The sequence below is a fragment of the Lithobates pipiens genome, unplaced genomic scaffold (assembly GCF_037356315.1).
Source record: "Lithobates pipiens isolate NorthernLeopardFrog02 unplaced genomic scaffold, aLitPip1_a1.2 Scaffold_19, whole genome shotgun sequence".
Taxonomy (NCBI): domain Eukaryota; kingdom Metazoa; phylum Chordata; class Amphibia; order Anura; family Ranidae; genus Lithobates; species Lithobates pipiens.
Genome location: NW_027507764.1, coordinates 71,451,026 through 71,467,005, shown reverse-complemented (window position 1 = coordinate 71,467,005; position 15,980 = coordinate 71,451,026). Strand labels below are relative to the sequence as shown.

At 44.3% G+C, this 15,980-nt stretch overlaps 1 protein-coding gene and 1 long non-coding RNA gene across 3 annotated transcripts in view; both read left to right on the top strand.

Moving 5' to 3' along the window:
* CFAP69 (cilia and flagella associated protein 69) overlaps positions 1-15,980 on the top strand; it is a 96,047-nt gene that overhangs the window by 29,193 nt on the left and 50,874 nt on the right. For both annotated transcript variants that reach the window (XM_077490883.1, XM_077490884.1), the window contains exons 6-8: positions 7,367-7,465; positions 9,336-9,488; positions 11,009-11,183. In XM_077490883.1, coding sequence (XP_077347009.1) covers positions 7,367-7,465; positions 9,336-9,488; positions 11,009-11,183 — 427 coding nt within the window. The remainder of the gene's footprint in view (positions 1-7,366; positions 7,466-9,335; positions 9,489-11,008; positions 11,184-15,980) is intronic.
* Positions 11,194-15,656, top strand: LOC143996065 (uncharacterized). Its single transcript, XR_013277499.1, has 2 exons — positions 11,194-14,695; positions 15,148-15,656. It is a non-coding gene; the product is annotated as an uncharacterized LOC143996065 (long non-coding RNA).

Here is a 15,980-nt window from a genome sequence, read left to right as displayed (position 1 = left end):
CTTGCCTATATATACAGCATATACAGAGGGTGGTAGTTCCTTTAAAGGGATTGTAAAGGTGTTTGTTTTTTTTGTTCTTTATTTATTTATTTTTAACCACTTGCTTACTGGGCACTTAAACACCCTTCCTGCCCAGACCAATTTTCAGCTTTTCGGTGCTCTCACACTTTGAATGACAATTACTCAGTCATGCAACACTGTACCCAAATGAATTTTGTGTCCTTTTTTTCCCAGAAATAGAGCTTTCTTTTGGTGGTATTTGATCACCTCTGGGTTTTTATTTTTTGCGCTATAAATGAAAAAAGACCGAAAATTTTGAAAAAAAACGCATATTTCTTTGTTTCTGTGATAAAATTTTGCAAATTATAATTTTTTTTTCATAAATTTTGGCCACAATTTATACTGCTACATATCTTTGGTAAAAATAACCCAAATTAGTGGATATTATTTGGTCTTTGTGAAAGTTAGAGAGTCTACAAGCTGTGGTGCGAATCATAAAAAATTGATCACACCTGATGTACTGGTGGACTATCTCATTTCTTGCGACCAGAACAAGTCAGGAAAGTACAAATACCCCCCAAATGACCCCTTTTTTGAAAGTAGACATTCCAAGGTATTTACTAAGATGCATGGTGAGGTTTTTGATGTTGTCATCTTTTTCCCACAATTCTTTGCAAAATGAAGATTTTTTTTATTTATTTTTTTCTCACAAAATTTTCAATGTAATAGGTTATTTCTCTCACATGGCATGTGTATACCACAAATGACACCCCAAAATACGTTCTGCTACTCCTTCTGAGTATTACGATACAAAATGTGTGAGACTTTTACACAGCCTGGCCACATACAGAGGCCCAATATTGAAATAGCTCCATCAGGCGTTCTAGGAGCATAAATTACACATCTTATTTCTCAACCACCTATTACAGTTTTGAAGGCCCTGGGGCACCAGGACAAAGGAAATGCCCACAAAGTGACCCCATTTTGGAAAGCTAACACCCCAACGTATAATCTATGAGGCCGCGTACACACGGGCGGACTGTATGGCCTACTTAGTCCGTCGAAACACATTTCAGCGGACAGTCCGCTCGTGTGTGGGCTTCAGCGGACTTTTTCAGCGTGCAGTCTGGCGTACTAAGTATTTCGGATTTTTCGAAATTCTGTCCGTCATACTTTGGTTTCAGCGGACAATCCGCTCGTCAGTAGGCTAGTTCGACGGACTAAGAATGGCGCATGCTCAGAAAGGATTTACACGGCGGAAGGGTGCATTGCTGTGTATTGGACTTCCTATTTCTAGTCCCGTCGTACGTGCTGTACACGTCATCGCGCAAGCTTTCGACGGACTGTTTGTGTATCCGTGTGTGGTCAAGTCCGTTCATTCGAAAGTAGGACGGACTGTCCGTCGGATTGTATGACGGACTAAGTAGGCCATACAGTCCGCCTGTGTGTACGCGGCTTGAGGCAGATTGAGTCTTTTGAATGGTTTATTTTTTTCCAGAAGTTTCGGGAAAATGTGGAAAAAAATTAAAACGCATTTTTTTTTACGCAAAGTTGTCCATTTATAAGATATTTCCAACACATAGCATGTACATAGCAAAAATGGCACCCCAAAATACGTTCTGCTACTCCTCCTGAGTATGGCAATACCAAATGTGTGAGACTTTTACACAGCTTGGCCACATACAGAGGCCCAACATGCAAGGAACACCATCAGGTGTTCCAGGGACACATAGCATGCACATACCAAGAATTACACCCCAAAATACATTCTGCTGAGAAAAGAGTAAACAAAAGATTACCTGTGGTTTCAACAGCGCAGTTGTCCACAGGATGATAGCACTGGTCCAGGCAGCAGGCAGGGACTTGGTCAGCAAAAGTGAACACAATTTTCCAGGCAACAGGCAGGTATACTGTCCATAGTCAATATTGGCAGCAGGCAGGGATACTGTCCATATACAGTCCAAGGTCAGTGCAGGCAGAGATCGTCAGCATTGCCAAAATATTGGTCCTGGTAGTAGGCAGGAACATGGTCCATCCATGTGGTGTGGTCAGTTCATGCGACAGGCAGAGGCATGATGGTATAGGTCCTACAGGCAGCAGGCAGAAGTAGGGCCTTGTTCAGGACAGAATGGGGATAGGGGTAGAGGCTTCTCCCACCCAAATCTCTTTGAAGCCTCCGAGTCTCCAGACCCTAATCTAGGAATGAGAAAACAAAGGAAATTGTCTTCTTCATCCAAAAAAACTATTCTGGAGCCCCTCACATATGTGAGACCCCTGTTATGAATCCCACTAGTCCACTGAGAGGGTACAAGATCAGTCCAAGAGGCAGGCAAAAGGCATGGTCAAACAGTCCAGGGTCAGTTCCAGATCAGGCAGAGGCATAAACAGAATCAGTAGGCAGAAGCGTGGTTGAATAACAAGCCAGGGTCAGTTACAGAGCAAGCAGAGGCATAAGGGGTTTGAAGGTAAATGGCAGGAAGTGAGGGTTATGGTTACCATACTTCACTAATAATTCACTGAAGTATGGTAACGGCGGAAACAGTCACCTATGCAGAGGCCTGGTTGGGAAGGGCATTGGGCACAATGATAAGTGGTGTCTCTTCTCAATCCTCGTTTGCTGCACACCCGACATTTTTTCTGATGTCTTCGGCCTGTTGGTCTGGGAGGGATTTTATCAGGAAAGTGGCTTTCAGAGAGTCTGCTAATTACATCGGATCGATTGTTTTGTGGTGGGCCGTTGGGGTATATAAGGGCAGTGGTGATCTCCTCCTGGTAGCCAAGGAAGGGTATGGGTCTTTCTGTGGATTTACGATAAATTACATACGTGTTGTATATGGCCAAATTAAAGAAATAAATTGAAATTTTTTTATACCACTTGTATGTTCTTCTCGTGGCAAGGTAGGGTTCGAGCATCTGGTCGTTCAAGTCGACACCCCCCATGAACATGTTGTACTCATGGATACAAGTGGGTTTTTGTATTGGCCATCCCTCCTGGTGATCTCAACAAAAGTGTTGTTGTGGATCGAAGAAAGCATGTACATATCCCTTCTGTCCCTCCACTTCACAGCCAAAATTTCCTCGTTCCGTAAACTCGCCGCTTCGCCTTTTCTTAACCTTTTGTTGATGAGGCTTTGAGGAAAGCCCTTCCGGTTCGTTCTTACGGTGCCACATGCTGGAGTTTGCTTTCTATGGAGGTTGCGGAACAGGGGTAAACTTGTATAAAAATTATCCACATAAAGATGGTAGCCTTTCTCCAGGAGTGGGTTTATGAGTTCCCAAACAACTTTCCCACTCGATCCGATGTATTCGGGGCAATTAGGGGGATGTAGCTGGGTGTCCTTCCCTTCGTATACCATGAAGGAATATGTATACCCTGTGGCTCGGTCACACAATTTATACATCTTCACCCCATAGCGGGCCCTTTTGGAGGGAATAAATTGCTTTAGGCCCAGCCTGCCAGAAAATTTGATCAGGGACTCATCCACACATATGTGTTGGTCTGGGGTAAACAACTGGGGGAAGATCTCAGAAAAATAATTTATTAGCGGCCGAATTTTGTAAAGTTTATCAAAATTTGGGTCATTCCGGGGAAGGCACTGGGTATTGTCGTTAAAGTGTAGGAATCTCATTATCATTAGATATCTGGTCCGGGGCATTATTGAGGAAAAGATGGGCATGTGATAGATGGGGCGGGATGACCAATATGCATGCATTTCATTTTTATTGTTTAGTCACATACAAAATGTGAGGCCCAAAAAATTTTTAAACTCCTCCACTGTTGGGGCTCTCCAATCGTAGGGACGGGCATAAGAGGACGTTGGGTTGCTTTCAATAAATTGTTGGGCATATAGGTTGGACTGGACCACAATGGATTCAAGCATGTCCTCTGTAAAAATTAGGTGGAAAAAGTCCATCAGGGAAAAATTGTGTGTGTCCACCTGGTCTCCTGGGTTGGCAGTGAAAGGGGGAACGTTAGCTTCTCCTGAGTTAGAAGGAAGCCACAAGGGGTTCTGGAGGGAATAGGGAAGGCTGGCATGGGACCTAACCCTTTGGGGCCGAGTTGACACCCCACTGGTACGTGGCCTTTGCCGAGGTACTGTGGTGCCGGTGGATGGCACTGGGTTGCCGGTGGATGGCTCTGCGGTGCTGGTGGATGGTACCGCCTCCTCACCAGTGCGCCTTCGTCTGACGGGCGGACTATCATCTTCCTCCTCTGAGGCTGTCATGGTACCGCTGCTGAGGACAGGCTCGTAGTCCACGTCAGAGTCACAATCTGAATATGAGGAGGAATCCGAAGCGGAAACCTCCCCGTTGCTCTCATCGGCTGCAAGAATATCATATGCCTCCTCAGCTGAATATAATCTTTGTGACATTTTTATTGATCACAAATGGCACTGACAGGTGACGCTGATCTGGCAGATGACACTGACAGGTGACGCTGATCTGGCAGATGACACTGACAGGTGACGCTGATGTGGCAGGTGACACTGACAGCACTGATCACAGGTGACACTGACGTGGCAGGTGGCACTGACGACACGTGGCACTGACAACACGTGGCACTGACAAATGGCACTGGAGGCAGATGGCACTGGAGGCAAATGGCACTGACAGATGGCGCTGACAGATGGGGCTGACAGATGGGGCTGACAGATGGGGCTGACAGATGTCGCTCACAGATGTCGCTCACAGATGTCGCTGGCAGATGGCGATGGCGGTGGCACTGGCACTGGCGGCACTGGGGCTGACGGCACTGGGGCAGTGCCGCTGGCAGATGTTGCTGACGATGGCACTGACGATGGCGCTGGCAGGTGGCACTGGCGCTGACAGGTGGCACTGGAACTGGCGGCACTGGCACTGGCGGCACTGGGGCTGATGGCACTGGGACAGATGTCGCTGGCAGATGTCGCTGACGATGGCACTGGCAGGTGGCAGTGGCACTGGCACTGGCAGATGTCGCTGACGATGGCACTGGCAGGTGGCAGTGGCACGTGGCACGTGGCACTGGCGGCACTGGGGCTGACGGCACTGGGACAGATGTCGCTGGCAGATGTCGCTGACGATGGCGCTGGCAGGTGGCGCTGGCAGGTGGCACTGGCAGGTGGCACTGGCACATGGCACTGGCGGCACTGGGGCTGACGGCACTGGCGCTGGCAGGTGGCACTGGTGCTGGCAGGTGGCACTGGCGGCACTGGCAGCACTGGGGCTGACGGCACTGGGGCTGACGGATGGCGCTGGCAGGTGGCACTGGCGCTGGCAGGTGGCACTGGCGGCACTGGCACTACTGGCAGATGGCACTACTGGCAGATGGCACTGGGGCTGACAGATGGCACTGGGGCTGACAGATGGCACTGGGGCTGACAGTTGGCACTGGGGCTGACAGATTTTAGTCACAGTAAAAATATGTCACTCACAGATCCTCTCTCTCCTCACACGCTGTCTCTGTGTGAGGAGGGAGAGACACGGCAATGGGAGATGATCTCATATGTTTACATTTGAGATCATCTCCCATTGGCAGCTGCGATCGCGCTGTGAACGGCCGCTTTGATTGGCCGTTCACGGCGATCTATGTTTGCCTGTCCCCGGGAGACACGGCGAGTACAAAACTTCCGCGATGCGCGCCCCCGGCGGCGCGCATTGCGGAAGTAAACACAGGGACGTCCAGGGACGACCGCCCGGACGAACCCGCCTGCTCTACAGCCGTCATTCGGCTATAGGGCGGGCGGGAGGTGGTTAAAAACTCACGTTATACTTACTCTGTGCAATGGTTTTGCATAGAGCTGCCCCGATCATCCTCTTCTCGAGTCCCCTGCCGGCGATCCTGGCTCCTCCCCCTATAGAGTGCCCTCATCCTCAGATTGCAAGCAACAGTGCAAGTTTGAAAATGACTTGCTAAGCTATTGCTAGACTTGCCAGGCTTTGCAAGTTTGCTGCACGACTACAGCAAGTCTGCATTTCATGACTCCAGATCAACTTTCATTGCAAACATTCTGCAAGTTCTGGTTCACTTATGTTGTGCAATAGTCCTCCCACCACAGGGGTCACTGTGGCTAAATTTTCATGCTGTAGACTTGCAGAACTCTTGCTGTAGACTCACCACTGCAACTTTGCTTTTGCTAGAGACCTGCCATGCAAATTTGCTACAAATTGGAAAAGTGGCAGCTAGAAATTGTGCTTCAAGTGCTCTGCAAGTGTACGACTTGCCAGTGAAAATGTGCAGCAAGTTAACAGACTTATAATTCAACACTCATCTGGGTAGCAACAATCAATGCGTCTGGCTCCTCCTGCCTTCAGATTGCCCCTAATGCAAAATACAAAGTATAGTATAGAGTGCCCCTATAGCAACCCAGATAGCAAGGATAACTTACCCCAAATTTGTCTCAGTATTGAATTGTAAGTCTGTTAACTTGCTGCACATTTTCACTGGCAAGTCCTACACTTGCAGAGCACTTGAAGCACAAGTTCTAGTTGACACTTTTCCAATTTGTAGCAAATTTGCATGGCAAGTCTCTAGCAAAAGCAAAGTTGCAATGGTGAATCTACACTACAGCAACAGCTCTGCAAGTCTACAGCATGAAAATTCAGCCACAGTGACCCCTGTGGTGGGAGGACCATTGCACAATGTAACTGTACCAGAACCTGTAGCGGACTTGCAGAATGTTTGCAATGAAAGTTGATCTAGAGTCCTGCAATGCAGACTTGCTGCAATTGTGCAACAAACTTGTGAAGCCTGGCAAGTGTAGATATAGCTTAGAAAGTCATTTTCAAACTTGCAGCACAATTACTTGCTATCTGGGAAAGTAAAATCACATCTGTCTTTAGGATTACTCACTTCCTTCTCAGTGGTGGCTGGTGTTGGTTTGTTTTGTTTTTTTTGTTCACCCCCCTGCCCCCTCCCCCGAGCGGCATTCACTTTTGTAACACCCCGGTGCGCACTCTCTATGACCCAAACCCACCCTATATTGAAGCCTATTAGAGCCTCTGGCTCTAATTGGTGCTTCAAAAAAACAGCCACTCCGCATTGGAATCCATGTGCCAGTGTCCTGAAAGGGACCGGATGCATGGACGGGGGGGGGGGGGCATGCACCCTTATTGGATAGGCCGCCCCTGTTCCTTCTCCTGTCCAGGACTACATGTCCCATGAGGCAATGCACCTCGCACATTCACAAGTTCTCCGGCACCTAGATTTTTTTCTTTCTAAATATAATGTACAATGATTGTGCTTTTATGAACACCTAGAAGTGTGATATAAAGGTTCATTTAAAAATAAACGTGCACTGGTCTTATATTTGTGTCCTCGCAGGTTCATTTTAATTTGTAATAAATGTGCTAAAATTGTTTGTTTCTGTTTGTTTCTGTCTTGTAGGCTGCCTGATGAGGGTGCCAAGTTCTCTACTCAGGATACAGATCTGCAAGTCCATTGCCAACTTTTATAATGCAGAGATGACAAACCAGCAGACTGACGGTACAGTAGCTGTAATGTCCAACACACTTTATGGAATGACCAGATCTGGTGGAGCTTTTCAATGAGATGCCCACTAAAAGCTCAAAGGCTCATTAGACCAAATTCACACCTGAGCGTTTTGTAGCTCAAAGCTCCAAGATGCAAAGCAGGCAAAATCCTATTCATTTCAATGGCTCCTGTTCACATGTGAGTGTTTTGTCACCTGTAGCAAATTGCCTGTCACTAAAATTCTTTTCAGGCAGACAGGAGTGTTTTTTGGCCCCATAGACTTCAATGGCGATCCCTGAAAATGTATGAGTGTTTTACAAGCATTTTCTCATGTGTTTTTTGGCCAAACAGCAGGTCTTCGCCCCTAATCTCCAACCCCTAGTGCTTTCTGTTGGCTAAAAAAAAAAAACCCCGAAGCGTGAATACGCGTGTAAAATGCTTGTGAACACTTGAAAAATTCTCAAATAAAAATGCCTATAATTCATTGCTCAGGTGTGAATGCAGTCTAATGCCTGGCACACACGGGCCGAATATTGGCAAGTTCAACAGAAACTGTCTGACATTCGGCCTGTGTGCACATCAGCCTGTTCCATAGAAGCCAGCTGAGTGGCCTACTTCTGACGAATGGGCATGCTGGAAAACCAATATCCAAACAGCGTCCTATCACCACTGACAGCCAATGGCTGCCCCCCTGTCAGAACACAATAGATCAGTGGAGGAGATCACTTTACTAACATTGGATAGTTCATATAGTGGCTCCTCCCGAGCTCTTCAGTTTTTTTCTCGTTCAGCCTGCTGGGTTGAACGAAAAAAAAGCTGATAGTGTGTACCAGGCTTAAAGAGGAAGTAAACTGGCAGGGTTGTTTTTTTGTTTTTTTTCCTGACCTACAAATTAAAGCCATAATATGCTAGTATGCATCGCATGCTAGCACATTATGTGAAACTTACCTGTAAACAAAACCCTCCACCGATGTGTTGTCACCGCTGGGGACTGCATCCATCTTCACCCGTCTTCCTTCCGGGTCTGTGGATTCCGGCTGTGTGATGCCACTCTCATGGATGCGTGGGGGAGTCCCCCTTCACGACACAGGAATCTGAAGGAATGGCATGGGTGGGAGTGGTTTTATACTTGTCAATCAGCTACTGCACCTGCAAGGTTCTAATGAGGAATATGGCAGGGTCTGCAACCCTTCATACATGATTTCCCACCACCCAAAACAACATTTGTTGCAGGGGATGCCAAATATCTGACTTATCTTAGTGCAGACTTCTGGGAAAAACATTGAACCAATCACACAAGCAGGAAATTACATATCTGGGGGTACATCCTGTACACCATCTAGGACAGAATGCCTTCAGGTTTCCATTTGCATTGGCCATTTCATAGGAAATTACAGAGCTGCATATTTGAAAATTTTATTACAATATGACTTGTTTTGCAAATGTATATGATAGAAAAAAAATATTATATCTGTTATTTTTTTCCCACAAAAGTGGCGTCACCCTTTAACCATACCCACACCAAACAATATGCCTTTGCTTTACAGTTAAAAAGTCAATGAGATAAAAAGTGAGAATAGGTAGTTAATTTTAAACTTAAAATGTATGTAAACAGACACCACAAAAGAAACATTATTGACCCCCATGAACTGTTTGCCATAATCTGCTAGTATGCACAGAAAATATAGTGAGCCTCAAATAATAAAACTAATGCAGCCACCATGTCTAAGGACTTGGTAACCTGCAATATATTATTGTTTAGATATGTTGGTGCATCTGTTGGTGCTGACTTGTGAATTCTCTAATTTGCATATTAATCTTATTGATGATTTGTACAAATAATGAGCATTTATTTTTTGTGTGGCCATATTTTTCTACACAGGTTTTCAACCAACCAGTATAGCTTACAAGATACAGATGGCTGAAGTGGGGGGTATGGCGGAGACCCTTGTTTTGTCTCTGACATTGCTTGAGAATCAACTGCAGGAGAAGATAGCACTGCTGAAAGTACTGCAGCTTTTCTCAAACTCCATTGGTATGTATGATAGATCTGACATTATATAAGTTCAGTGACTCATGTGATGGTCCCACTTTTACTGTGATTTTTACATATACAATTTACAATTCTTTTTTTATGCTGTGATTGCTTGTTACAGTAATGATCACTGTAACAGCAATAGTTTTAACTGTCATGAATGGCTTTCATTAATGACAGCTTGCTTACTATTGCGATTGCTGCGATTTGTTACAGCAATCACCCGTGTTACAATGTTGCAGTGAATGGCCCTGTGCAGTGGCGTCATTAGGGGGTGGCTTTTGGGGCTATAGCCCCAAATCTGGGACCCATAGCCCCAAGTCTCTGCAGGGGTCGCCAAGGGGAGAGGAGGATCTCTGGGGACCCTGATTTTAAGGGGGAGGCTCTCTGGGGACCCTGATTTTAAGGGGGAGACTCTCTGGGGACCCTGATTTTAAGGGGGAGGCTCTCTGGGGACCCTGATTTTAAGGGGGAGGCTCTGTGGGGACCTTAATGTAAGGGGGGCTCTCTGGAAACCCTGATGCAAGGGGGAGGCTTTCTGGGGACTCTGATGTAAGAGGCTCTCTGGGAAACCTGATGTAAGGGGGGGCTCTCTGGGGACCATGATGTAAGGGGGGCTTTCTGGGGACCCTGATGTAAGGGGGGGCTCTGTGGGGACCCTGATGTAAGGGGGGGCTCTCTGGGGACCCTGATGTAAGTGGAGGGCTCTCTGGGGATATACACACACACACGTTTATTACTGTATATACATGTGTATGCCCACCCAAGCGTATGACTTTCTTTACTACGCTGCTATGGGCTCTAGCCCCAGATCTTTTGTTAACCTAGCAACACCCCTGGCCCTGTGCTATGTGAATTCTGCGATCAATCACAGAGATCACAATAGTAAACAAGCTGTCATGAATGCGCTTCTCCGTTGGGGCACTCAATGTGGGGAGGAACCAGGAGCACTGCTGGGGGGCCCCAGAAGAGGAGGATCGGGCCACTTTGTGCAAAACCCTTGCACAGAGGAGGTAAGTAGAACATGTTTGTTGTTTTTAAAAAAAAAAACTGACTTTACAACCCCTTTAACAAAAGGCCCAATTTATCGCATCATGCCAGCCGAATGAAACAAATGAAAACGAATGAATTTGTTTCATTATAATTTATTTTGGATTTGTTGAAATGTGTTACTATTGTCAACCAGAGATTTGTATACATGCGAATAATGAAAATATTGTATGAAGTGGCTACAATTTTGTGCGCAATCATGTTGCGTGATCGTGTAACCTTTCAGTTCACTATTAGAACATAATAGCTATTTTGAATGCTCGTAAAGTGATTAGGAGAACAAAGACCTCATGGAAGCACAAGCAATTTTATTTGGTTGTGTTTGATGTCTACATCAATAAAAAAAAAACATCTCATAATACTGAGACAAGGCAGGCTACTAGTTCAGGTATCTTGCATCTTAACGTGGACCTGTCACACTGGAAACCTATACAAACCACTTACAATACTTTTCTCTTCCTTCTATGTAGAGAACTGTAAGCTTATGGCCAAAGCGCAAGCTGCCTGCCGAATCTGTTCCCGACTCAATGACACCGACCCCTCTGGACAGGTTCTCTTTCGCTCCTCTGAGATTCTCTGGAATCTACTGGAAAATGGACCTAAAGAAGAAATCATTAATCAGCTCAGTAACATAGAATGTATCTAGTAAGGACATTTATTGTTTTATCATTACAACTCTGTCAGTTCCATATTTTTTGTTGAAAGTTTCAAATCTTTTTGGTAGTTTACAGAATATATCTGTCAGATCAACACAACTGTGCAGCGTGAGAGTCTGCCTGACTGGGTGGAATAGATTTTTTGGGTAACCCTTGTAGACTACATGGCAGTTAAGCAAGCCGTACACTCTGCGATTTTCTTTCCTTCAGCCACGGGTTAAAGGAAAGAAAATAGCTTGATTCCCTCAGTGTTAGTGGCAGTGTTAATGGTGGAATCCTTCCCGAAGCTCTATTGTGTTCTGTGGCAGGGAACCTTCCACACCAGCAGAATACAATAATTACTGCTGGCGGCTATAGCTGCTGGCAGTGATCGGGTGAAAAAAATGACAGGCTGGTTGTATTGAAGTTAATTGATGAATCAACTTCAGTACAACCAACCTGCCCATAAACAGAATGAAATTCGAATGGATTGTAATCTGTCTATTCAAATGGGTATATCTGAGTCACCGGCGCAAAGATAACTATTATTTGTGTCGAAAAAAACATATAACATATAATATATAAAAGCCTGGCTGCATCGCATAGTAGTCCATTATGTGTCACTTACCTGACACAGGAGCCAGCGAAGTCACCGCTGTCCCCTGTAGTCCGGCACATCCATTTTCTCGGTGGGTCTCGCTGCTCCGCCGCTGTAGTTCGGCGAAGCCGCGATGACGTCACTCCCGCACATGCGTACTGGAGCCGCCATGCGCGGCATTTCGCCGTTGACGGTGGCGCGCTCAGTGGCCTGTCTTTTGGCAAATATCTCCTAAACCGTGTAGGTTTAGGAGATATTTCTGGGACCTACAGGTAAGCCTTAATCTAGGCTTACCTGTAGGTCAAAGTGTGTTGTAAGGGTTTACAACCACTTTAATAAATTAAAGAAAAAATATAGTGAAAATGGTCAATTGGGTTTTGGTCCGGCTACGTAGGAAAAACACCCATTAAATTGTGCACCACATCCCAAGTTGGAGTAAGATAATGAGAAGATTTGAAAAGAGGGATTTTAATGGTGCAAATTAACAATGTGAAAGAATGTTTGTTTTTTTTGTATGAAAATTTTATTACAATCAAGGTTAAAAAATATATTTTACAAGTGAAACAATGCGTCAGCCTTTACAGTGGTTTATCTAAACAATCTTGGAGAGTCACGGATGAATGTAAAGAAATTATTATTGCACACTAGCCCGACATGTTTCGCTGTTTGCTTCTTCAGGGGATGTGCAATACAACAATACATATACCCATGCTGTGTCCACCCACATTCACCACTGCCCAAAGTTTCACACCTGCCAAAAGAACCCAAGGGGGCATTCCATGCAGTCATAGAGGGCAGGAAAGAACCAGGTTAAAAAATTGTTTAACACAGCGTAGGTGGAAGAGTGACTGGGAATGTCATATTGAACAAAGCCGATCAGAGGTGTATAAGAACACAGTCTTTTCCATTCAATATATATATATTCATTATAGGAAAGTCACTCCCGCCAGCGCATGATCTTCTCATAGTGAAAATGGTGAGAATAGAGAAATCAAGCGGGGGAATCCAATACGTTAAAGCACCTCATCCCAGAGTTAGAATTTTGTGGAGCAATTGAGGAAATGGGATTATTGCGGTGCCCATCAATCAAACAGAAACAAATTGATTTAAAAAAAGGCAAAATATATGGAGTACAAATTCAAAAAAAAAAAATTTTTTTTATTTAATACAATAAAGAAATAATCAAAATACATAGACAAGGTACACAAGGATCATTGGATTAAATACACGTCTAATGAGTCTAATTGGTCAAAGATAGTAGCGACCTTGTAATTACTCCATGGTCAAGAGTATCCCAACATGTTTCGCCATTACAATGGCTTCTTCAGGGGAACCAAAACTTGACCAAAGACAAGACGAGATAGTGAGCCCTGACTCGGTCCTCGGCACGAGATGGATGGGGCAATCTCCTCGGGTAGAAAGTAATCCAGCCTGACAAACCACCATATGTGACTGCAGGGGGTAGAGAAGGTGGCAAATTGCCCCAGAACAAAATAAATTGCTGAAGCAAATGTATGTATAGAACGGGGACGCCAAAATTTGATACACTTAACCAGAAAATACGCAGGAAGCAAGCCTGGATGCGCAAAGGGTTGTCATAGTAATTTTGCTGTATGCTATACACACAGCCACATCTGCTGCTGTGCTTCCAATAAGCACCCATTTCCGTCTTAATGATATAATACTTTAAGCTTACCTTCCAACACATTCATCCCAATGAACAGACTCAACCATCCTTCTTATGTTCTCAGTTCCATGCTTATGCCCCCCCCCCCCCCCCCGGGGGGGCTCAACATCGCCTTTTATTATCTCCCAAAGAATGAAAAACGGGAAGTCCTGCCCACAACAGGCAGGCACTTCCTCAGTACAGAAAATGACATCACAGGAAATTACATACATTAAAGGGGAGGGCATTCACAAGCGGAAGTGCACACATCCCCTTTTAGTCAGCATGGAACACAGACCATAGTGTTTTCAAAGTAAACAGTATGGAGTGAGCTCATTCTAATGGTTCTTAAAAGCTTGAGACAATCTGCGTGGACATTGCTACTGGTGTTGTTAACATACGGTACTAGTATATTAACAAGGCAGATACCAATGTCCTCTTATTAAAGCAGATATGTATCCAAAAAGGATAACGTAGCCACACAGAGATAATATAATATGTCTATCTCGTTATGTAGACTTCACTTCTCTAATGCCCATATTCATTTGAAGGCAAGAAGCCCAGCGCATTGCGCTTGGTACCTACAAACATCCACAGACACAGAGAACACGTCTCAAATCCGATGAGAAGGTTTTCATACTGACTGTTTTTTACCACTGGTCTCGATTTGACCCAAGTGCGCTCTGCTAGAGCGCTCCTCGATCAAACCAGACACAGGGAGACAGATGACAATCTATAAAACACACATCCTAGAATAAAATGTTATACAATCAAATTTTCCACAACAGGGTGCAGCTAACCCAAGCGTGGGTTAATGGTGATTAGCTACGATAGAAATGATCCCTTCTTTAGACAGCAACAACACATCGGCATCCCAGCAGAGGGATGTGTCGTATTGGGGTTATGTTGAAGTATATGTTGGTTTCGCTTTTATGATAAAGATTGGATAGTGTGTGATAAGCTATTGTGCACAATTGGTATTTTATTTTTTAGGTAATTTTATGATTCTTTTCACAGTTGAAAAGAGTGGTGTATTCAGTATTATGATATTGGGGTAGTGCAGGCAACACCATTTTCACTGTAATCCATCTATGGTCAGCTATAGTAAAAATCTTATTGATATGACAATCAGTTCTGAAACAAAATCTGGCCCGGTTGATGAAATGCAGAGAGACATATATAATTAGATTTTTGTGTTTACAAACACTAAGAGGGTTCAGAGATCAAGGATCCTCTGCCTATTTACCAGTTGCATTAGGCCCCTTTCACACGGACGGATAGAATGGTGCTTTTAGCTGCGGATTTTCTAGTTTTCTACCGCAGCTAAAAGCACACAATGCTTTCCTATGGCCCCATTCACACACAGCGTTTAGCCGCGATTTAGTTACATGCGGTTCGGTGCGAATAGAAAAAATAGAATTGTATGCGTCCAGGTGCGATGTAGCGCAGCTATAAGCACATAACCGCAGGTAATCGCAGTGTACTATTTCTCCTGCAGATAGCAGCGGCAACAAGGAAAGAAAAACAATAGGAAGCACATCAGAAATGGCAAGAATTTTCCAAACGCAGCTAAACGCAGACGCAGCTAAACGCAGCTAAACGCAATGTACAACTGCAAGTGAACGCTGTGCCAGGATTCTCTGAATTTCAAAATAACAAAACATGCTTTTAACAGCGGCAGAACAGCCGCCCGTGTGAAAGGGGCCTAAGATTGAACAGTCATTTAATATATGGAAAGTACTACATAGTGCTAGATTGCCTAGAGTCATGCATTGCAAGAACCTGACATGCACCTGACATGCACACATAGGGTTTGATTTACTAAAACTGGAGAATGTAAAATCTGGTTCAGCTGTGCATGGTAGCCAATCGGTTTCTAACTTCAGCTTGTTCAATTCAGCTTTGACAACAAAAACAAAAAAACTGGAAGATGATTGGTTTCCATACAGAGCTGCACTAGATATTGTAATGTTCAGTTTTAGTAAATCAACCCCACAATGTTTTAAAGATCAGTCCTTTCCTCGAAGAAGCTTACAATCTAATGTCACTTACACGGTCATACAAGCATGTACATGTACATTTTATGCTAGCCATACACCAGTCAAAAAGTAATTTAAACGCGTTTTTCGGAAAATGAACATATGGTCGTAAGAGCAAACAATATTGCCGTCATGTAATGACCAATTTTTGAACAATAAATAGTTTTTATTATTGCATTATTTTGGTCTCTATTTTTCTTTAATGTCACTTTTTCACAGAGTATTCAGAGAAAAAAAAATGGTTATATAAAAATCTTAATGATTGTGTGTTTCTTGTATGCACTATTGCTATGCTCTTTATTTTAGACATATCCGTTTGCTGACACGAATGTTTATCTTCCGGGTTAAAGCTTTTTTCACAAATACGCAGTACCAACAGTTGTTTTTTTTAACAGACGACAAACACTTTATTCTTTCAATTTATCGTTTGGCAGAAATATTCCAAACATTTCCTTCGATTTTTATTTTTTATTTTTTTGCCTCAAAAATCTCACCACTGATTAT